Source organism: Anoplophora glabripennis, unplaced genomic scaffold, assembly GCF_000390285.2.
Source record: "Anoplophora glabripennis isolate ALB-LARVAE unplaced genomic scaffold, Agla_2.0 scaffold111, whole genome shotgun sequence".
Classification (NCBI taxonomy): domain Eukaryota; kingdom Metazoa; phylum Arthropoda; class Insecta; order Coleoptera; family Cerambycidae; genus Anoplophora; species Anoplophora glabripennis.
Window position 1 is genome coordinate 1,043,692 of NW_019416273.1, and position 25,480 is coordinate 1,069,171.

Genomic DNA, 25,480 nt, shown 5'->3' on the forward strand with positions numbered 1-25,480 from the left:
GGTGGTAAAATTACCAAGATGGAATTTTAAGTCAGATACTAATATTATCATGTAATAACATATTTCTGTAGTTCTTACCCCATAGTCAAGGTAAGCACGACATTTTCGAAGACTAGAACGAGAAAAAGACTGTCCTTTGTCGCAACCTTTCAACTTTGTTAGATTTATTTCGACTCTGAAAGATACCAATTAAAAAAAGGAAATAAAATATTGTTTTAAAGATTCAGACAATAAAATAATAATAATAATAGTTTTCACAAATAAACATTTCCGATCGTATTTTGGAATTATACTTCTTTTTTTAACTTATTAAATAATATGTTGAATATAATATTTAAAATAATAAGGGCTTATTTATTACAAATATAAAATACAGTTGCGTTACGTTAAAGTTAATAAATTTTAAGTAATCTGATCCTGATACAAAAATAATTTCGGAGGATTTTGTAAATTTTTAAGATTTTGATGTAAAACGTAATTATACTATTTGTTAGAGAGATTTACCCTTTATTTGAGTATCTCATTAACGCTATACAGCATCACTAAACGCAGACGCATCATACAAATAACATACTACCTATAAATGGCTCTGAAACTGTCTATAATTTATAATACCTATAATACTAACAAATAACAAACTATATCTAAGGAGGTTAGAAAAAGATCACGTGTATAAAACTGTAGTAAATTCTTTAAAATAATTATTTTAGTATCTTTAAATTATATCGACGTTGATCAGGCAAAGGGATAAGGGCAATTCGAGTAATTTCCCAGGAAAACAATACAAAGAAAAATCATTAGGTACAAGCGACTTTTTTCCAATATGTATGCTGGTTATAGATAATATTAATTATGTATCAATATAGGTGAATATAAAGCTTGTCCCAAAATTTGTAATAAGTAATTTGGGTAGTCATCAAAATCGCTGATGATGATTTTGTTCCAAAAAGTCAGCAACCACTTGTTGTTTTGAATCAAATTCCGACTGTTTGACACTACTCGTATTCCTAATGCGCTAAGAATAAAGCTCCGCTAGATGGCGATACTGTCCAGGTCCTTTAAAATTCACTTTCTAGTTCTAATTTTACAAATAATTTCTAAACAAAAATTGCATATAAATTAGTAAAATAATTCCCAGCTTGTAAGGTGCTTGTCTATCTTGTACTATTTACGTTTTTGGCCCTAATTTATACCTGATAAAAAGTATGAATTAAAAGCCTCCTAGTACACTTTTTCTAATAAAAATGGTGCAAACTGCATTGAAATCGGATTACTACTCTAGAAGTTATTTAGAATTCATTTCGGAATGTCTATAAATGGATCTTCAACCGTCAGCTATAATAATCCCAGCCTGATTTTCTTCGAATAACCCCGCACTCGCTTTCCTAGACCTAAAACCTTATCAGCTACCCCGCCTTAAAGCTGTTTTCTTTGCTTTATTTGCCTTAGAAGTGGCTGGAAAGGTAAGAATCCATCAGAGGTGCTTCCCGCCGACTAGGATTTACTGCATGCTCCTGAGAAGATTTACTCTTCTAATCATAACAAATGCGAAGCGTACATCGTATCTCGGCGGGTATGATCGATCGGTACAGGAGTTGACAATCTCCTGATAGCTCGAAGAGAGTAATTTGTTAAATAGTTGGTAACCAATGTAAAAGCCATTAGAGAACATTTTAATGTTATACATCTATATTAACGCGTGTTTCATTTAATTATACAGTTCCTTTTAGGACATTACCAATGAAAATTTAATTTACAATGTGCTAAGGATGGGTTACTATATATAACAGGGCACATACAGTTTAATCCACTTAAAGGGTAAAAAAAATTGGATAAATATTTGGATAAATGGTTTAAACAATGTTTTTTTATGGGGATGTAGGAAAAAGTTTTATCGGGAACATGAGTTTTTTCACGACACTACCTGAAAACATGTACAATAAAGCCTTCATGTTTTTAGTCGTCTCCATATGATGCTCTACATTCAAATATGAGTGAAGCTTGATTGACTGGCTGTTACTGTGCCTTGTAATTTTAATAATTTGTTGTTCTCCAACCCCTTCTTCGTCAAATTTGAGACAGCAGCCGCTCTTGCAGAATGATTGGATATATTAACTTTTTCAGTGTCAGTTCCTATATCAGAATTTGATGATTTAGTATAGTATTTTTCCCAACTGGGTAGTTCTTGTCCCATCCCCTTGAATTTGTTTCCTTCCAGTTTTGATTTTGAGTTAACAACTGTACGTATAGCCTAACTGATTTCCTCTTTTTCTTTATCAATATTTCTTGTACGGACGTAGGTTTCTTCAGTTTCTTCTTTGAAAAATTGAATGCTAGTAGACAATTTTTCAATTTTTCTCCTCCTCTCCATTCTAATTCATGTATTGCAAGATAAAAAAAATTGCACTGGGATATCTTCATTCCAAATTTCCGTAATACTTTTATACTCATCAGCGGTTAATGATGAGGTGCTGGCTTTTCGTTTTAAGGGATCATTCTTCGCAAAGCAGCTCGAGTAGCTCTGGCAGCCACAAATTCTACATCACGAAAAGGGTGGATATTCATCTTATATTTTTCGTTAAACAGTTCTTGTAATTGCTTTGCTGTGGCGTTCCACATTGTTCCAATTATATTTTCTTTATAATTTTCACAATTTTTCCTCTTCAAATTGAAAGATAATCTTCCAAAATGTTTGATAATTCTTCAACAGTCTGATTCGTCTTTTCACTGCACGATAACTAAACAATTAAAGTCAACGTGACAGTAATAACAAATCAGCACGGCTGGCATGGCTTTCTTTAGATTTTGATTTCAAGATTGAATTACAAAATGTCATTTTATTCACAATTTTGATGTAACACTTTCTTATCGAATACTACAAGTGTTTAAATTATTCCGGAATTTTTTTTATCTTTAAAATATTTTTAGAAAATTATCAAAATTATATGATATAATTTTTGCTATCTCATCCAATATAAGCATGGGATAGCATTAGGATCTAGGAAACGGTAAGAGATACGGGGTGGCTCAAATTAGAAAAAAGTTGTGTGTTTTTATACCTAACTATATGCCGTTTAGAAAGTTTTAAAATTCCGGGTAGTTCCGGAGATATCCTGAAAAATCCGAAATTTTGTAAAACCGTTTTATTTTTTCTCTGGCTTTATTTGAAAACGAATTTTAAAATAAATTGCATATTTACATTACCACTTTTTTTCGCTCTATCCAAATATAATCAAAATACCAAACAAATTTTATTTGAACTCTGTATCTCAAAAACCAAGCCGTTGTGGACCTCATATAAACTTTTTATCTTAAAATTAGTCAAAGATTCACCCTTTACAGTTTGTACAAGTACTTAATAAATACCCCGTATAATTATACAACTTTATACATCGTACCATTTCCGAAATTTTAATATACAGAGTGAATCTTAACTACGTACTACATTTTAAACAGCAGTAAAGATTAATGTGTAAGATGCATGATTTATCAATAGAGAACTTATTTTGAACCGCTGCCTTCACTATAGAATTTATGCATAACGTAGAGCAGCTGCGCGGTGTTCTCGTTGTTATTGTGACAATTTCAGCCCTTATATGAAATGCTAGCTTTATCCATGGCAATCTCATTTTAAATACGAACAAAACTTTTCCCAATTGTGTTTTTTTCCATAAAACGTAAAATTAAAGGTTTTCTTTTTACTCACTCTAACCTTGGACATACTGTATACTTTTAAAAATGATTGAATTGTGATTAAAAAATTAGTATGCAAAATGAAAGCATGGAACTGTCGCAACAAAGTCAAGTAAAGGACTAGTTTAAAAACTAAGAGAATTGGGCAAGCGCGACTCCCGAACTTTCTAGACCGGTTCGGCAACCAGCAGCGTCCATATGGACAACAAATTAGTTTTTTATTTTTCTTGTAAAATAATACCACGCTCACAAATCGTAGAAACTAACATGCATTTTCTGTTTAGGTGTCAGAGTCTGGCAAAGGACATATATCAAAACGTGTCCTATGAAGCGATAGCGTCCATTTTCAGATACCCCTGCCACAACTGGGAGAATCACTGCTCCACGCCTCTGGCTTGGAACGAGAGTCTTGAACACGAGGAAAAGTGCACTTACAACGGTTTTTGTACGATGTTTTGGAACCACCCGAAGGCACTTATCAAAGGCAAAAGGGAGATACCTTCTGGAGGTAAAATTTAATTTTGTAGAATCATCAAAAATTGCTACATCGTTCAGAGCCAGTGCAAGAAGAATCAATGGTCACAAAACATAAAATAAAGTTTTTTAAAGAAAACATATATTTTCCTTCTAATGCAATATCACTTTGGGGATGGGGTTGTAGTAGGAGTAGAAAATTTATTTTACGTATTCAATGTTTGGTCAGATGATAAAGCATCTGCCTTAATCAGTAGAAAAATTTATCGCATTTATTATGTACTGGATTATTTTTATTATCATCATATTGATTCCGATAACAATGGTAGGATTAAGTAACAAAAAAGTACAATGGAGATATTGTATTGTTTTTTGCGCGTGACGGATGAAGGCGACTTTATGCTAAAAATAAACTTGCACGATTAGAAAATGTTAGATATTGTGCACTAGAGTTACAGATTTTCAATTTTATAATACGTAGAAATATTTAGGTTTATCAATTTTTCCAATTGTTTGGAGCATGAGCAAGAAATATACTGTTTTAGTGTGACGTTACATATTTAGGCAACCCGCAACAAAATGTCATGGTTGAAATTACACAGACAGAATATTGCGATATTTAAGAACATAACAAAGAAGCCATTTTTTGGCACTTATGTCCAAAGTACATAAGGTTGAAAATCTATCTAGTAAAAATATTGGGAAATTCTTCATGACAATGTGCATTAGGGGTTGCCTATTGTTTGGCGTATGTGACGTCACTACTAAAAAGGTCTATTTCCGCTTCTGCAGCTGCAACAAATTTCAAGCTCTGGGAATTTGGTGCTGGCTGTATGATTTATCTGGAGACTGCAAATTCGAAACATGCGCATTAATTTCGAAAGAAACTGCTGTGCCTACTAGTTAGCGACAGGTTTGAGGTTAATAGATCTCTGTTCTCTTCCTCATTCAGTGTAAAATGTCGAATTAAACAGCAGTCCTCACAGCGCAAAATTCACTATTACTGGCAAGTAGTCCACAATCGCGCATGCGTAATAAAAACAGTTTAACAGTTTGCAAACCCAAAAATTTTTTCCAAAACTAAAGCTATTGTTTAACTGACATCATCTAACCTCGGAAAATAAATGAAAAATCTAAGAACAAATTAGTCATACAAATATGAAGTAATAGGAAGAATAAATGACAAAATTTTCTCCCACAATTTTTAAAATACCAAAATACATAATCAGCCTTAGAGATTACTGAAAATTCATTATTTATTATTACGAAACATATATTCCGCTCTATTCGCGTGAATGTGGAGTCAACAGGATTTTAATAGATAATTTTACGAATTTCCAATAATAGTTGTTATTTGGTTAGTCATATTAGTCAGCACAAACAATCTGATAATTTTAAAATAACTGAAAATACGCGATTAAACTAATTTTCAGTAGATACGTTTATGCAGCACAACAATTTTTGTACACTGTAGAAAATAAATTTTTTTTAGGCACTTTTCATTCATTATTAGATCCTGACATGCTACTTCAAAATGGTCACGGAATCAAGAATTAAAAAAATAAGCTGTATATTAACAAAATTAAACTTCTGAAGATAGAATATTAAAAAAATAATAATTAATTGTATCGTTTATAAATAGTTTTATCAGCAATCCAATTATTTATCAAAATCATCCTGTTCTAGACCAATAATAACTTCATCAATTATTAATTATTTACTACAGGTTTTAGCGATTTCAAATCATCTACGCCAAGCTTTTATATTTAGCTCGTATATTTTTTTAATACATCATTATTTATAAGCAAAATTTTCCATATTTAGTATAGTATATCGATCATACAACACATTGTGACATTTGTTTGTCCATGAGAATTACTTATTTGAGTAAGATAAGTACCCAGTTGTAAAATTTACAACAGCATTTACCAAATGGAAACATTTATATTTGCTTTGTTAAGTTAAACTAAGTATGTAGGTACACTCTCCTTCAAGATATTGATAAACTTAATGAAATAATTAAAGGTGCTACAGGCCAATCAGCAGAGCATTAAATCAGTGATTTTGTGACAAAAATACTAGCAACAAACGGACTGTGCCATTAAATAAAAGACAGTCTGTAAGATATATGCTTATACGTTTCTTACTCCGATTTACCATTAATTAATTTTATTGGTCACGTGGCTTCTGAAGGCTCTGTATATCGGAGCCATCGTTAAAATTATTTAAGAAGCTTTTGCGATTTGTTGGTTTAAGTAGTTATTAATCCACAGTATTTGCTGCATCGTTAGATTATGAGTGTATTTTTCGATTTGTTTGTGCAGAGAATATCCCGCAAACGGAACTCGTAAAAGTTGTATTAGGGATAAGCAAAATAAAGGAAGAAAACAATATTGGCTGCATCAAAAGTTGTAATGCAGATCTAGTTATAAAAGTTATGAAATCATGACTGGTATCTATCTAGATTAATAGTTCATACTGAAATTGTAGTTTGAAATCTATCAGATGTCGTTAAATATATTTTATAGGTAATTTATAAGAGGTGTTATTGTAAATCAAATGAAATTGCGGTTTTAATAGTGTTGGATGATAGTAAAACTAAGATAGGCGAGTAATCGGTGCAAACACATGCAAAATCATGTTTATAGTGTAATATACAGGGTGTCTAAAAGCATGGATGAAAACGAATCGAGTTAAATCAAATTATTTTGAGATATTTTTTTAATTTCATTTAAATATCAACTTATTACTTTTATTTAAAACACAGGGGCTGCTAATATATCTTTTATTGGTTTAGATTTCGAGAAAAGGGAACAGTTTTATAAAATACCACTTTATTTATTACAGAAAAGGTGCACTTGTTGATTATCACTAAAATTCACTGCTCCAGAGAAATATCAATTTCAATTTTTTACTACAGTTTTATAATACGAATAAACTTTTTCTCAAAACTTGCAGCTAAGTTAAATAGGTATATATTTTTTGTACTAACGTATCTCTACTGAGATAAAAGTTTTTGAATTTAAATATCTATATTCAAGTATATGTTGAACTTTTAATGGGGTAAATTGGTCTAATCATGACAAATTATTTAGTTATTTTGCAAAAGCAAATGAGTAGAGTTTGATTAGACTAGAAAACCCCAATATACTCAACTGTCCATCGCTGATCGCTGATATCAAATTCCGTTGAAGTATCTTTAAAAAACAGCGGAGTTATCTCAAAAAAATGAAATAGAAACATATTCTTTGCAGGCTCGAATCTTCTTAAAAAAGCAATCTGGCAACAATGGCAATTGCTCTCATATCGATGGTATCCTTTTACCATTACAAATTTGATATCAACCAGATAATTTTATAAAAATTATAGGAGGTATATTATTTAACAAAATACCTAATTAGACCACTTAATCTATCTTTTCAGAAATCAGACAGACGCCGGTACCAGAAAACCTCCTAGAATACATAAAATGCGTCCAGTGCGAGTGCTACCTAACCTGCGACCCCGTTTACATCCAGAGCAACGGCAAGAACATCTGCCACCGCTGCGTCTACGCCAATGGAATCCCCCCCAACTGCCTCAGGAACATCGCCTACGAGATGCTGTCCACCATCCTCATCTTCCCCTGTATATACCGCAACAGAGGGTGCCCCACCAGGTTGAGATTCGGCAGAGCCCTCTGGCAGCACGAAACGGAATGCTCCTACGGTCAGACCTACCAGAAGATCACCAAGAACCCCAACCAGAAGGAAAAAGGCGTGATAAAGACGCATTCGGGGCACTATTACGGAACCATAACGCCCAATGTGGTGCTGTTCGCTCCGCCCAGTCAGAAATCTGAGTTTGAATTGAACAAGGAGTTGCTGAAGTCGCTGAAGAAGCAGCAGGAGAGGAGGTTCTTGAGAGCGGACGAGATAGGCAGCCAGATCGAGAAGATGAACTCTGATGACGGTTCTATCTCTGGAGATTCCGACAAAAAGAATTCCTACGATACCTTCAGCGACAGAAGTTCACCAGTGAGGTAAGACAATTGTATGTGTATACTTTCTTGTACAGCAAAATGTGTAGTTTTCAAATCACAATATTCTTCTAGAGCAAAAGTTGCCATTGTTACACTTTGCACCATCTTCTTTAAAACGTTCATACTTGTTTGCCAAGTTAAAACTTTATGAATGATTCTGTTTTGTTTCTCAATAAGCTAAGACCACTGCACAAATGTAACTTTGGAAATTAGGATTTAAAAAATAGAAGTAATAATCTTGAAGTGTGCTGAAATTTAGAGGTAGTATCTTACATGCCATTTTTACCAGCTTTTTCTATTAACGATGATAAACAATTGTAGTCATACAATGAAAATACTAATTCTTGTTTTTATACTCTAATCAAACAATTGCACAAGTTCAATAACAAGTATGAATACAATAACTAATTATTTCTCTACCAAAATTCCACGTAAATCCGAATTGACAGTTTTACCATTGTTTTACACTTAATGTCAATGTAATCTTGTCTCGCTTGGATTTATTTAAGATAATTGTAGCAAAATATTATTCAGAGATATCACGAATATTCGATATCATAAAACAAAGAAAATACACCCTTTATGGTTCTTTTCCAGATCAGACTATGACGCAAAATCAAAGCAGAACATATTCCAGTACCAACCCGTACCAGTGGAACCAGGCTACTTTTCGAACAACAAGGGAAAGCCCCCCCAATCCCCAACTATCGAAAGCCACCACAACAGCCTGAACCTGCCACAATCAAACCAGAACGACCCAAGCCCCAGGGTCTCCCGTCAGAACTCCTACAACAAAAAAAAGGACTATTACCACAACCAACCCAAAGAACAACTCAATTTGAAGGAGTCTTTCAATAACAGACAACCCCTGAGCAGCTTGGATAACAATATCCTGGCTGGGCACTATCCCGTGTTCATGTACCCGCAGAGTCCTGGAGTGCCAAAAACTCCTTCTTCGGTGCAGAGTTCAGGAGCAGCCCCGCAAACTCCTTCTTATAATGGGGCAATTCCTCCAGCTCCTCCTCCATATAACGGAGGGTTGCAGAACAGTTTTTCCTTCAGCAGTAACAACGGTGGTGATTACAGTAATAGGGTGTCGAGACATGAGAGTATAAGCAGCAATAAGGAGCTGATCGACGAATTGAAGACCAAGCTGATGAGGAACAAATCTGCGAAACCTCAAAATGTGCCTGATAGTCCTTATAAGGAGTGTAACAACTTGGAGGATATACTTCAGACTCACGATAGAATCACACAGTAAATATTTCGTAGATTTTGTTGTTAAGTTTGCTAGTGGTGAAGTGTGTATATTATTTTATTAAATGTATTGATAAAATGGATTGTATTCGATATTCGACTGAAGATTTTAGATTTTTTAGATTTTTTTTTCTTTACCAAAATTCCAGGTTGAATTTAAGGAACCAAAATATTTGACGTCTTACGAACCCATTTGTATATACAAATGTTTTCAATGTAATGTATATTTTTATATATTCTTAAAAATGCGCTTTTTTGAGAACAAAGCTAATACACAATAATAGACATAGAGAAATAGTAAATAATTATTATTCCGTCAGTAATTTACGATAACGTTATAAATCAACCAGTGACATAAATCTGTTGGCATGCAAAACCATCACGATGAGTGATGCTAAGTGTTATATGAGGCATGATTTTCACACTGGGTGTTTCGCAAATCAGCACCCGACACAATATAAATTAATTTAGATCTGCAATTGTATTAGATTCAATGACTTAAATTTTCGCTGGTGTTACGCAAGGATCTGGTTTAGGGCCGTACTTTAATTTATTTTTTATACCAAGAGGAGTAGAAACCTTCGTAACATTCGTTTCCAAATATCTGTTTTAATTCTGAATTCCAAAAAATATTTTGTGTAACTAACAAATAATTTATTTTGCAGAAAATTATAAATATCTGTGTATATTGTAATAGATCTTATTAAGAAAAATTATAATGTAAGTTTCAAGATAGCAACAGAACTTTAATTTTTTTAAGTAGATAATATTTAAGGTGATTTGTAATTATCGATAATATATTGTGAGTAGTGTAAAATTTATCAGTTGTACATATTTGTTATTTTAGTACGTAAAAACTGTAAATATATATTTAATAGTAATTAGTGTAAATTTTACGCTTAAATAAATATTTTAATAAAAAGGACAATTTTTTATATGTGTAAGAATATACAGGGTATATTATTAATTAAATTTATAGAGAGGCTTCCAAACACCTGTCATAAATATGTTTAGTCAAATTTTGTAACGAAAATAAAATTTTTTTAACTGTTTTTTTTATTAAAATAATTTTAAAAAATATTTCAAATCTATAAGATTACTTATAATACAGGGTGATTCACAACTTATCCAAAAAATTTGGGAATAGATGCGTCATGAAAAATGGAGTCAATACCGTAAAAAAAAATTTTGTAAAATCCTTATAGACTCCGAGAAACAAAATATTGAAGTTGTAGTATTTCCAACCTTTACATCGTGGGGCTACTGTAGTCTCTAGCGTCATTCGTCCACGTGGCCCTAGGCAATTGCGAATACTGAAATTCGATTTTAGTATTATCGTTGTAGCGATAGTGTTTACATTAGTTTTCAAGTGTCAAAAATGGCTTACGTGTATAGCAACTCGGAGTTGATGGATATCGTTTTAATTTATGATGAAGCAAAACAACATTTGTGTTATGGTGAAGCATTTGTGTTATTGTGGAGCAAGACAACATTTGTGTTGGTTCGTAGAAACTGGGTAAAACGGGCCCAAATGTGACTACACATCGGTGGACAAAATTTGAACAGTTGTAACATCAGGTATGTCAAATTATTCTATTAATTAAAACCACGAATTAATGTTATTAATTAGTTATAACAATAGCGGCAAAAGCAGTTGAATTTGCTGATATAAAATAGATGTTATAAAATTTTATTTATTTCTTTCCTTCTTTCAATTTTTTGTCCGTTAATTTTTTATTACACTTTTCCGCTGTGCCGGTCGCCGACTTTATGGTTCTTTGCCTTGCGTAAGGTCAGGTTTTACAGTGGACCAATTTCCAGTGCCGTGCAAAAGTGTGTTTTTAATTTTCGATTTGTCCTTTTTTATTTTTCTTTACAAAATTGTATTTGTAAGAGTCCCCTATACACTCAAAAAAATTTTTTTTTGGAAAAGTTCTGAATCACCCTGCATTGTTATTAATATTTTACACAAAAAGTGCTTGTATGTGTTATTTAAAATTCTCTCGATGAGTAAAACAGAAAGATGTGAAAAAGTGAACAATATTTGTGTTATGCTGAAAATTTTTAAATGTTAATAAAAATTGATTCAATGAACTAGTGACATCATACTACGATTACTGTTCTTACCGCTAATTTACAAAAAATATTTATCTAAGACAACTAACAATAATCAAAATTCCTAAAATGTTTTTTACAAAATTGTTGGGGAATTAAAAAATGCATGTACTTCGAAACACAATGTTTTTTTCTGATGAAATTCCAGTTTTATATGCAATAGGAAAAAACAAGTAACAATAAGTTTATATAAATCATATAAACATTGATAAAGTATCAGTAACATGTCGAAATAATAATCGTAGACATATAAATTTTTGTAAATTGTTATTTTAATCCTATTGTAAAGTTTAAGCAAGCGGAATGTCCAAATTACTGCAAGATATTTAGATTTCCTTATACAGGGTGTCCCAGTATTCCGTGTACATGGAGTTATCACAGCTTCCTACGATCAAAATAAGCAAATTTGACTAAGCACCTCTAAATTGACAAAAAATTGTTTGTTTCAAATAACTTTGAAATGTCTTTCATTAAAATTTGGCACACTAACATTTCCAAATAAATGTACAACTGTGAAAAATACACCCCCCCACCCTGCCCCCTCCCCTTTAACTAAACTGTTCATAATTTTCGTGGTCGTGCTACAGTCTATTTTTTTGTCTTAAAGATGAAGGGTTTGTTAAACAATGTTTGTATTTGTAACAGTTTTGGGTTAATTAATCTTTTTTATTATGTCGTTGCTAATTTTCTATTCAAATTTGAAGTAATATTTATTTGATAACAGAAACAAAATAATAGTTGAGACTGTTGTAATGTAATGTTTCTGTAAAACAAAAACTAATTTTATGCAAAATAAAATGTACATTTCTCAATATTCCTTCATTTTGTAGATGGTGAACAGCACCTTCAATCCAGTTCCCCAGTTGTCCCTAACTATCAATACTCACAAAGTACTCTTTCTGTTTTAAGGCCCCTCGAACAAAAATATCACAGGAATTTAAGTCAGGTGAACGTGTTGGCCAATGGACTGGAGTATCGTGTCCCCTGCCTATCGATCTGCTTGGGTGCTGATCATTCAGATGTTCTCATACATTGCGAATGAAGTGCGGTGGTGCTCTGTCATCTATAAAATATAGGCGATTCCGTAGGTTAACCGATAGATCGTCCAACAATTCCGGCAGGAGCATTTTGCAGAAAATCTTAAAAACTGTTTCGACATCCAGTCGACGATTTGGTAATATAATAGAAGCAAGTAGAACGTTACTGATAAAACCAACGTATAGTTTATACTAAATTCACGCTGAAAATATCTTTCCTTAACGACATGGGGATTTTCATGTGCGTAAACATGCTGGTTAGGTATATTTTTTATTTTTAGTAAAATATGATTCGTCAGTAAAAATAATTTTCTTGCTCATACCTGCAGTTCTGTATTGGCGAATAAAATTCGAGAATTGAAAACGAGCTGCAAGATCAGTAAGTAGAAGTTGGAGACTATAGTCAACCTCTATATTAATCTAACACTGGCTGTCGCGTTCAGAATTTCTTCTTTCACGATGGGTGGCCTAGTTTGACCAGGTCGTCTGACATTACCTCTGTTAATCGTAACTGTCCAATTTCTCCAAGAAGTCTTTCAATATTTCTGAGATTTTGATGATTTTGGGGGATTCAGATATCTTTCTCGATGGCATATTCCCCCACAAAACCATACAACTAGTAACATATCGGTTAGTTCTTCATAACTGTATTTATTGTTCATCTCAGAATAGTTAAAATCAATGAAACTGATTTAGGTGTTAATGAGAATTCGTGAAAATAATGTGACCCATGTTGGCCTACTATGATTTTTATCAAACAAAAGCACAATGTTGTAGCAACAGAATAAATAATATATTATTTGAAACTCAAACCGTTACTGTAGACTCAAAAAAAAAATAATTATTATTACAGAATTTGGGGCCTAATTTCATCATTGTTAATATAGTATCGGTGAAATTACAACCACCGCAGACCTCCATTGTTTGTGTTAGCTTATGCATGAATTTCAAATCGGTTTTCAGCTACTTGTTTACAAGCGACTCGACACTGAATTGCATAATTGTTTTGACTTACAACCGCCAATTCTGCACAGTACTTCATTGAGCGATATTGTTTCACTGACAAATTCAGTTACAACGCTGCTAATTAGACCACGCGTTGTCACAGTCGATGAAGCGTTTCAATACATTTCATCCAGACATATGTCTTTGTTGTACAGGGTGCTTGATTTTCGATAGTTTTATAGGGTACAGCCAAAACGGTGATAGATACAAAAAATCTGATTTCGATGTCCCGTCCTCTTTTTTTGAGTTTACTTCGCTGGTACCAAAAGGTCTGGGCTAACTTGATTAGTTTTAGAAATACAGGTTTTTTTTTGAAAAATGGCCCATTTACATTAACCTCTCTATCTCCGTTGTCATTCAATTTAGAAGAAAAAAGTGTGCACATTATTTGTTCTATTTTTTATTAGAAAGCCAGTGGTTTACTCAGATTTTTTACAAATCGCACAGTTTTTCCGATATTACATAAACATAGGTTTTTTTAAATAGAACACGCTATATTTGGCCAACCCGTTGAATAGCATTTTTTTTACCTTTTCAGCCATATATAATAATAGATACTTTTTATTTACCTAAATGAAGAAAAATGTAAAAAATGTACAGATATTTTTTCAGTTGCCCACGAGATTTATTTAGTATTGGTCTCTTCGTTTTCTATTATTATTTTTATATTTTAAGCACCTAACTTAGACTAAAAAATTACAAGAAAAAATTAATTAGATTATACATTTATCTTTACTTAATAGGTACACTTATAACTATTAAACATAAACTTAACAAAAATAACTACTATAAAATGAGAGAAACAACAATAAAACAAAAATGACATAACAAAATCACAGCAAGTGCTCTAACACTTTATTGTGGAAGAGAGCTACCCATACATGAAAACCAAACCGCCCTTGATGAATTCTGGCCACAGTTTGGTGAGAATTCACATCTGACCAATAACGCGCATTATGCCGGTTGAATATACCTTCGCTGCTTATAAAAGCCTCGTCGGTTCAAATAACATTTTGAAAAAAGTTGGGGTCTACATGAATTTGCTGCAAAAACCATTGGCAGAAAATGACGCGTCTCTCTTCATCTCCTGGATCCAAATGGTGGACTTTTCTTATAGTATATGGTCGAAACGTGTTTTTTTTTAAATTCTCAATGTTTTGAATTTACCAATTCCTATCGTCCTTTGAATTTCTCTGCTGGATACATTGGGAGTTGCGACAACAAAAGCTGAAGTATTGATTTCATCATTTTCTCTATTCTGTATATTATAAGATTTAGCTCTCTGTTTTTGAAAAGAACCAAACTCACACAAGTTATGAGTCGGCTAAAATTTCTCTTTTCTGGCTGATGACGGTCTGGGTATCTCTCCAAATATAAGTTTAAAGCTGTGTCACTATTTTTTTCACGTTCAGTGAAAATTTGAACTTTGTGAATATTTTCGTAGACCATTTTTATACCTTTCAAAATTAAAACCAAGTAACAGACGTTTAACAAGCTTTTAATCAGCAAAAATAAACTAACTGCCAATATTAAACAACAAAAGACGAATATATAAATAACATGGCCAACTGAAAAAATATCTATACATTTTTTCATTTTTCTTCATTTATCCAAATAAAAAGTATCTATTATTATATATATATGGCTGAAAAGGTAAAAAAATAAGCTATTCAACGGGTTGGCCAAATACAGGGTGTTCTATTAAAAAAACATGTTATGTAATATCGGAAAAACTGTACGATTTGTAAAAAATCTGTGTACGCCACTGTCTACCTAATAAAAAATAGAACAAATAATGTGGACACTCTTTTCTTCTAAATTGAATGACAACGGAGATAGAGAGGTTAATGTAAATGGGCCATTTTTCAAAATAACCCTGTATATCTAAAACTAATTAAGTTAGCCCAGACCTTTTGGTACCAGCGAAGTAAACTCAAAAAAAGAGGACAGGACATCGATATCAGATTTTTTGTATATATTACCGTTTTGGCTGTACCCTATAAAACTATCGAAAATCAACCACCCTGTACATACAGGGCGAGCCAGAAAATAGTCGAAAAGAGATATGAGATTTTCGCCTCCGTTTGACTGGATTGAGACAAGAATTTATATCTACCGAGCAATCCCGTTGCAATAAAATTGGGATACGAACTTGGTTAACATATTAAAAACACAATTCTAATTTTTTTCGGATAAATTCTGACTTACCCTGTACATTTGTTTCCTATCATGTTAAGGATATAAATTGAAAAGATGTGCAAATAAGCAGATGTGAGTAACTTTTACTGAGCAAGACAAGATAAAACAGGAAGATATTATCGTTAATGTAAATGTTAAATAACAGAAGACTTAAAACTGAACCCTGAGGAATCCCAGATAAAGCACTAAATTGTATCGAGTTAAATCCTTGACACTGAACAAATTGTAGTCTGCTGTAAAGGTAAGACTTAAAAAGTAGACAATTTGAAATAATTTTAATAGGGCAGTAGTTAGATACATTGTAGCTTCCAATTTGGGAAAAATGCATGTATTAAATTAAAAAGAAAATTGACTGACTTACGTAAAACAGATGACAAAGTCTTTAAGGATGAAGAATGGAATTGGCCCAATTGTCATTTTAGGTGGACAGTATTTTTCAGATATCACAAGAATTGGAATTGTTATTATCAAAAAAATATATATTTTTTTGTTATTAATATGAGACTAGATTTACTAGAATTGGAAGAAGTATTGGATTCGATATTACTGATAACATTTGATTTATATTAACTATTATGCCTGCCGCCAGTAACAGTTTACACACGATTTTTTACCAAGTGTCTGTAACCACTGGATTCTATAATGCGGTATTTACTTTAATGACTTTAATTTCAAATACCTGTTAAAGTTAATTAACTGTTAAGGAGGTTTATCTGATTTGGAATTGATAAAAAAATATTCATAAAAAAATTAATATAAGCTTATTAGTATGAAGAAAATCCTCAAAAAAAAAATTATGACTAGTTTGGATACCTAAGAGATGAGATATTAATAAAATAATTTTTCACGATTTAGTACAGTCTTATGAGAATACAAATTTGTTTGGTCTTTCCACTTAGAATGCGCAGCAATTGACAAACAGTTTTTTACAGCAACTTGTATAAATAGGAAACCGATATCTAAGGAACCGTATGACAGCTCGTAGAAATCGATTAGGTACTTGTAAGATACATAATTTATAATAATTCTCCTTCAAATTGCTGTTGTTGATTAATTTAACGTGATGCGTGATAGTGGCAACGCCTAGGTTCTCGACGTAGCGTATTATTTGAAATTCATAGGTGTGACATATGGTGTATATTTCAAGCTTAGGCATCCAAACAAAGCCAGCCAAGTGCAACGTTGCCAAATCTAAAGGCTTACTACTTTAGTCACTAGCGAATGTACAGAAACTCTTGTTAGACTTTTAGACGTACCTCTGTACCCGATAAACTTCCTTAACTAGGTTTAATACGAACCACTGAGGTGTTATTTCAGTGCGAAACTTAACACCAAAGTTTTAACCGTGTGATAAAATTTAAAGTTAATTTAGAATTCTATACCATTTATCTACTAGCAAACTTATTATTTTACACTTAATATTTCTCGACAGAGTCTAGCAAACATATTTGCACAACCCGTTTATCCTTGATACATTCGTTTGTTTTCACGCGGGCTTTTTAAGAACTTCTCTCGTTTTTCCCTACTTTATTCGCGATCAAAACATATAAAACACGTGTAAGCGGAAGTTTTTAGGCTATGAACGTGCTATATCGGGCTGAAATCATAAAATTTTATGTAAAATTACAGTTGTAAAGCAAGAACGTAAAGTTACCGTAATATTTAACGTATCGTATAATACTGACTTGACCGTTTGCTCTTACAATTTTCATAGCTTCATTGTTGACATATTACAGATTGGTTAAATTTGTGAAAAATTCAAAGATTTTGATGGTATACTGTCCAGGTTTATAAATTAAAACTACCTAAATTTATAACATTAAATCTCTGTCGTCTCTAAAGGGGTAAAAAAAATTATAGACAATACGTATAGTTTCAGTTGCGACTTAGGGTTTTAAACATTTATAGCTGAACTATTTAGGTTTTACTGAATAACAGTAAGCTTATACATATTATGACACCTGGATATTTTCAAATACAATGCAGAACTACGGACAAAAGGTACCAAAAGACGGGATAGATATTTTTAAATCTATCTTTCTTCTCTACAAAACAACTAAAATTTCATTTGATTGTGATAGGTGAGGATTAGACTAGTTTCCCTTATTTTTGACTTTAAATGTGACAAATTATTTCTAGAAGTTTCAATTGGAACAGGAGCGACCTCTCCATAATAGTTGAATGACTGCAGAACCATCGAAATTATAACAGAAACAGACAATAATGTGTTTGTTGGCCAACAGATTATATTATATATACAGTTATAGTCTTTCCGAAGTCTGTTGAACATGTAAAAAAACTCCTAGCAATAAAAATTAATGACTTTCATAGGCACCCCTAAAAAAGTTTTCTGCTAAAGGTAAAAAATAATTTGTATACAGGGTGTCCCTGAAAAAGATGGACAACGCTTGACCATAGGTTCCTTGGATGAAAATAAGACTATTTAGCCTAACTTACCTATATACAAAAGTGCACGCCTACTGAGATATAGCCTTCTAAATATAGAATAGATAACCTATTTTTTTCAAATAATTGAAAACTATTTTTCTTAGAAACTTCACTGGTACACTTATTTTTTTATATAAGGGCAAGGTAAATATAGAATTTGGAGAGAATACATATACAGGATGTTCTATTTCTAGTGCCTGCGCGCCACTGGCTATCACGTAACTTTTTTGTGTGTATGCCAATGACGACAGAATTTATATTTTTAAAAATAACCACTATTTTAGAAGATTTTTTTGCTCTTACAAAATTTCGATATCGTTTAGGGATTTCGAGTAAAATTCGCATTTTTTATACATTAAATATAGGCAAAAATTCCGATTTATAAAAAATAATTTATAACTGCAGCCTCAAAGCAGGGAATAATAATGAAAAAACGTCACATCAAAAAAAATAACTACACATTTTTGGTATTAGTATTATCAATCAATAAAATAAAAATCAACACTATTATTTCAACAATATCAACTAATAATGTAATAAAGTCAACATTAACATTTTAAATAAACTGATATTTGTAATCACATTAAAATAATATTACAGTAAATGCTCAAAGTTACTTTCTTGTTCTTAAACGCAAACATTAGTTTTTCGAAAATTAGGAATTATCCAATAATTGTGCATTACCTCTCATAACATTAATTTCATGTTGTATTCTTTCCCAAATTCGTTTTCTGTATTTACTGAAAAGTTATTTTAAACTGTGGTCGTCAACGCTCCCCAAATGAAATAATTACATGGGTTTAGGTCCGGGGATCGAGGTGGACATTTTAAAACGGCATTATTTCCTCTACCTATCATCCACCTGTTAGACCTTTAATAACCTGTAATACCTACCTGTACCCTGTAATACCAGTAACCTGTAATAACTGGTCTTTTAATACTCTATTAATGGAACTTTTTGAAAGCCAACCTCTGCCGCTAAACGCCTTTTATTTACTTGAGGAATTTGTTCGACCCTTTCCGAAATGTCTTCCTCCAGCTGAATAATTCCGGTGGTACATTATCCACGATTTAATGATACAGGTAAAAAACGTCCTGGTTCCCGAAGGCGTCTCTCCGCATTAGCAAATGTTTTGTGATTTTGAGTTCTTCGATTAGGAAATCTTTCAGCATATGTTCGAACAGTAGCACAACAATTTCCTTCACAATACCCAATTTCCTTTATATAGAAAAAATATGTGTACCAAATTTGAAGTTTCTAAGAAAAACAGTTTCAAATTATTTGAAAAAAACTAGGTTATCTGTTCAATATTTAGAAGGCTATATCTCAGTAGGCGTGCACTTTTGTACATAGGTAGGTTAGGCTAAATAGTCTTGTTTTCATCCAAGGAACCTGTGGTCAAGCGTTGTCCATCCTTTTCAGGGACACCCTGTATAATGATTAATAGAAGGAATAGAAGGAAAATTAATTAAAATTACCTGAATCACACCAAATTCCGCATTACTGCACTGCATTGCTGGGCTGGTGATTTATTTCCCAGTGGTCCAATGCAGCTGTGTTTGTATTTCGTTTGCCCGTGCATTTTTCAACAGGGCGTAGTATATATTTCTATCATCTCTACGTTTAGTTCGACCAGACCTGTATATGGCTAAATAAATATGGGGGCAAGTTTCTCAAATATTTCATTGCCGAATTGCTGCGTCAGCGACCGAACCTGGTACATTTACATCACTATGACAACTGTCTCATATCACTCTGAAATATTTGCACATGACGTGGAATTTTAAAACCATATTGGCTTAAGCCACTCGACAATAAAATTTTGGAACTTATTCTAGGTATTTGAAAATAAGAATTGGTCGGTAGCAATCAATGGACAGTCCGGATTATTGTGAAGTAAGATAAAAAATAGTTCGTTCTGCTTACAAGGGAAAAAATCGCTTGTTAAAACCTCCAGTGTACCACATTCAGTAAAAAAAAATTCTCGTACGGCCAATGCGTTGAAGTTCCATATAAACAAATATTTTCAATAATCTTCACGTTTTGGCAATATAAATATTAACAATACCTTGTTGTTGAACATTAGTTTTTTTATAATTTCAGCGATGTTTAAAACTTCTAGTTTTGAAATTACATCGATTTTTGAGGCAACTATAATGATACAAGCATGAAAAAGTAAGGTCAAAGTGGTATGAGCAAACTAAGACATTTGCCCCAAGATATAGCAAATGGGAAATATATGAGAGCAAGGATCGTCAATATGTTACAAGATAAAAAATACTTGGAATTCGTATCAGACGAACATCCCTATTTTTTTGCTATTAAATGCTTTACCGACCTCAAAGAATTTTTTTATTTCTGGAGAAAGGCCGTAACGACATTAAAAAAAATACATTCGTCGCTCTCGATGCTCCACATCATAAATTAAGGGCTTGGAGTGACTTAGGACATGTCGTTTTAGATGCAAATTATCGTCGTCAATCATAATATTTCGATAGGGCAATATTTTTGGCTTCTCAGCCGGCAACGGAATGAAAAATGAAGGCGTCTTCCTATGAAAGGAAATTTAGGCAATTTGGATACAAGAGTGCGTTGGGTTAGGTTAATAGTTACGTTAGAAGAAAATGATAAATTGTCTTGCCAATATAGTGGCACAATGTACTGAGTATTGCGCTTCCACTATTTCTACTTCTTTTTAATTTGCCTATAGTCTCTTTTGGAATGACGGTAACTAGTAAAGCCGTCATTTTTAAATTGGTTATAGGTGTACTATTAGCTAATATACAGGGTGTGGCGTGTATAATCTATAAAAATTAAACTACAACTTCTTGATTATATTTTTAATAGAAGACTCTTATACGAAAAAGTACTATCTTTGCGTTTTTTTTTGTAAATTAAAGTTCATTTATTCAACGAAAATGAAGGCCGACCTTGTGTTATTTATTAAAAACTTTGGAAATGTTTTTATGCGCCCCGAAATGCAACCTTATAATTTAAGTCGGTATAATCTAATACTAGTAATACTAAAAGAAGGTTAGGTTACATTGTCAAAAAATTTGTGCAGTCAACTGATTTGTATTGAATTCATTATTCACTTAATTATTAAATATTAAGCATCGTCCATCGACCCATCAGTGTTAAAAAGTGAAAGATTGCAGACAAAAGTTTTTATTTCGTAATTCCACGATAGTGACTGTATTGTTTTATAAAGAAGTAAACAATAAGAATAGTTCGTGCATAAACTAGTTTTACAATGAACTGAGAAAACAATGCATTTACTATTTCCGAACGTGTTGATATGGTGTTAGTGTATGGTGCTGCCGGAGAAAATGTGCTCGCAGCGACTAGGTTGTACCGGAAACGATGGCCAGAACGTCACCCCCTGTGCAAATACAATCGTACAGTGCGTTCAGCGGCTGCGAGATACGGGAAGTCTTATTCCTCGAGGAGAACGACGTGGTCAGCAAGTGAACCTTAATGTTGAAGATGCAGTGTTGGAAAATCTTGACGAAAACCTCACAATTAGTACTCGACGACTCGCACAGCAAGTAGGAACCTCATTTCGTACCGTACATGGCATCTTAAGGTGTCAGCTGTTGCACCCCTATCATATGCAACCAGTTCAACAGATTTTACCCACGGATTGTGATCAACGAATGCGTTTTTGCAGATGTAGTAAGCTGTAGTTTAATTTTTATACACGCCACACCCTGTATGCTATATTAATAATACTTTATACTACAATTATTGAATGTTATTCCAGGAAAATATATCTCGAAGTCTGAGTCTCCGAGTTTCTTCCAATTTTTCCAACTTTTTTGCTATGGAAAAAAAAATTTTTTTAATCTTTTTCTAGTTTCTTTTCGAATTTCTAATCTCTACATATTATGAACTTTCACAATTTCAATTTCAAAACTAAACTTGCTCACATTTTATTTTATTTATGGCGCTTTTTATAATTTATACAGTATAATTTTGTCCAATACTAAATTTGCTTGGTCGTTCAAATAAAAATCCGCCACGACATAGATTTAGAGCTGTGGTGATTGTCTTATTTGTTACTATGTACTATCTACTAACAACCCAAATTTGGGGTTAGTAGTTGAAAGCTGATTGATACAGAAACGTCACTTTCAATCATAGGGACTGTCAAAAATGACCAAATAATCTTTCCTAAAATTTTCACAACAGAAAACAAATATTCCAAACTTATTCAACAATTCTCCCAATTATTAACTTCTCCAGATTTCTTCTCGACAGTAAAATATTATAATGTTAAACACCATACAGTAACAGATAAGACAATCATCACAAGAGCACTGTGCAATATGGTCGTTTCCCATTTTATTTTATAAATATACAGTGCTTTCGAAAAGTAACGAATAAATTCATTATTTTTTAAATTGAGAAGTTTTCGAAAAAATCCCCTGGCACGTCGATTTTGTTTTTAAGAAAGGCACTTTTTGACATACGACCCATATTTGTGACGTCATCGACAATTTTTTTAAATTGTCAATTTTGACCATGCCATTTGAAAGAGCGTGTCATTCTACATACACAAATCATGAAAAATTATGGTGTTCCATAACAAAAATTTCAAGAAAATAATGTTTGAAGATTTTAAAATTTAATTTTCTCAATACTGAAAATGATAATGATTATGTAAAAATCGACTAAATGGTGTACCTCCCCATTATGCAACACCTGTCCGTGCTTATTTAGATGAGCTGTTCCCGAATCGTTGGATAGGGAGAAGGGGGCCGATTGAGTGGCCAGCCAGACCGCCTGATTTGACACCCCTAGATTATTTTTTGTGGGGATACTTAAAAAGCAAAGTATACGTTACTAGACCGGTTAATTTAGAAGATTTAAAAGCAAGAATTCGTCACGAGATACATCGTATACCTCCTGAAGTTATTGATAATGTCCAAAAAGAGTTTATTAATCGTCTTGACTTCTGTCAGGCAGCCAACGGTGCACGATTTGAACATTTAATTTAGTCGATTTTTACATAATCATTATCACTTTCAGTATTGTGAAAATTAAATTTTAAAATATTCAAACATTATTATCTTCAAATTTTTGTTATGTAACACCATAATTTTTCATGATCCCTGTATGTACGCTCTTTCAAATGGTATGGTCAAAATTGGGGGGTTGCTATTTAAAAAAATTGTCGATGCCGTCATATCTCGAACAACGATGACGTCACAAATATGGGTCGTATTTCAAAAAGTGCCTTTTTAAAAAACAAAATCGACGTGCCAAGGGATTTTTTCGAAAACTTCTCAATTTAAAAAATAATGAATTTATTCGTTACTTTTCGAAAGCACTGTATAACAAAGGTTGTCCTGGTTACTTTTTAGGGGAAAACGCAGAGTCAAGGTCCAAACCTGCTTCGGGATGGTTCCGCTAAGTCCTGATGTGGATTTTTCGTCCGGCTTCTGACGTCAGGCCTTTTCGGATTTGCGCGATATTTGGAGTCAACTCGGTATCAGTAAAATTCGGAACTAAGTCGCTTTTTTGCGCACCCCGCCATGATCTCAGGCGACTGCTCTGCCAACAGTATGGGGAAGTCTTTGGACGTCGTATTCTCTAGCTGGGTGGGTTTTGAACAGCTTTTGCGATTGGATTGGAAACATGGGTGAAAATTTCGATATTTCACTGACGTGCTACATTATCTGATTGGTTTTGGTACTATTTGAAAGCTCTAAGACCGTTGGATTTAAAACATGGATTGGGTCTCCAAGTCAACACACATTTTTACTATGCATGCATGTTATTCTTTTACGTTTCAGCCAAAGTTCATAAAATGTTCCCGAAGCAGTATTTCATCCGACGTAAAACCTGTGGCAGAGCCCACCTCCACCCATTAAAGGTTCTGAAAACATTCCCCGCCGTCCCTTAAACTTCGGAGGCGGCCCCGCCGCGCAAGCCTTAATGGGGGTAATTTAATTCACCATTAAAAACGTTAACGTTCTATAAATATGAGGCGCACAATGCCAATTCCCGTCTCGAGATATTTAGGACCGTCCTCAGGGAGCGGACTCCCGCCAGACGATGCGAATTCACTATTATGGACGGAGATGAAAAAATAATGGGACTAATAAAGTGTACGTTTAAATAAGGCCGGCGCGCGAAGGGAATATTGATTCTAAATTAGGGGCTAAGTGTCCCGGCCGCTTGCGATTGCCGTTTTATAAATATGTAAATAATTTTGGTGAGGGAGCGGAAATTTTTTCGTCGCCAGTAAAATGTTTCTAACGATGCTTGGAGGGTCAACAAAATAATACTTTCAGTTTTTAAGGCCTGCCACAGTAAGATGCGCTAGTGTAATTGAAGAATAAGTATTATTTTTTTATTTATTCTACAATAATTTCTCTAAATTTTAAGTTAAATCATACATAATTACGTGTAAAAAAATTTAATCGAAACTTCTTGCTAAAATAAATTAATTGTACGTATACAAAGATGCAGGGTATTGAAGTTCACAAAAAATAACAGTGTTTTCTTAATATTTTCAGAACGGCTGTAAATCCATATTATCTATTACTGGAAAGATGTAAGGATGTTTTTTGTAGTAAAATGACAGCTAAATCTAAGAAATACATTATTTCCAATATTAGTCAATATTTTTTTAAGGTTCGCCATAGTGACGATTGCACGTCACCAACAACTCCTGAGGGAAACGTCGCAATTGCCAGCGACACTTAGTACATCAAATTTCAAAACAATTTGTATCTTTGTAAGAACCATGTATAGTGGTTTGGTCTTCAGGTGAGGAGAAAAACTCTAAGTAGCATGGAAAACTTTATTCTACTAATTTCGCTGGTAACACGAGACACAACCGAGTAGGAACTAGACTTCAAGACTTCTGGTTCGTGCCTCGAAATGTTTTCGGTTTTATCCTTGTCCACAGGTACCTACTTTTTTTACCCTAGCCTAATCTCGGCCTACTCGGTTTGTGCTTATGTACCTTAATAAACAACAACTAATTTATGTTTACAGCCCATTTATTCTAATCTCATTTGCTAAATACATTTGTTTGGGGTAATCTCGGATAATTCGAAGTATAATTTATATGGCTCGTAAATTCCCGGAAAGCAAAATATATTTATTGGGGCAGGTACTAAATGTAATTATAGCGTACCGCTACACATGTATTGTGTTTTGGCGAGAAGAGGTTGGATTCTGGATTCTGGAATAGTTTGGAGGGTAGCGCAGTACGAA

At 33.1% G+C, this 25,480-nt stretch overlaps 2 protein-coding genes across 2 annotated transcripts in view; one reads left to right on the forward strand and one right to left on the reverse strand.

The window, feature by feature from the left end:
* Positions 1 to 10,497, forward strand: part of LOC108903943 — a 42,176-nt gene extending 31,679 nt beyond the window's left edge. The window contains exons 3-5 of the mRNA XM_018706296.2: positions 3,978 to 4,201; positions 7,591 to 8,188; positions 8,786 to 10,497. Coding sequence (XP_018561812.1) covers positions 3,978 to 4,201; positions 7,591 to 8,188; positions 8,786 to 9,449 — 1,486 coding nt within the window. The 3' untranslated portion in view covers positions 9,450 to 10,497. The remainder of the gene's footprint in view (positions 1 to 3,977; positions 4,202 to 7,590; positions 8,189 to 8,785) is intronic.
* Positions 1 to 25,480, reverse strand: part of LOC108903924 (probable G-protein coupled receptor CG31760) — a 164,797-nt gene that overhangs the window by 115,571 nt on the left and 23,746 nt on the right. The window lies entirely within an intron of this gene.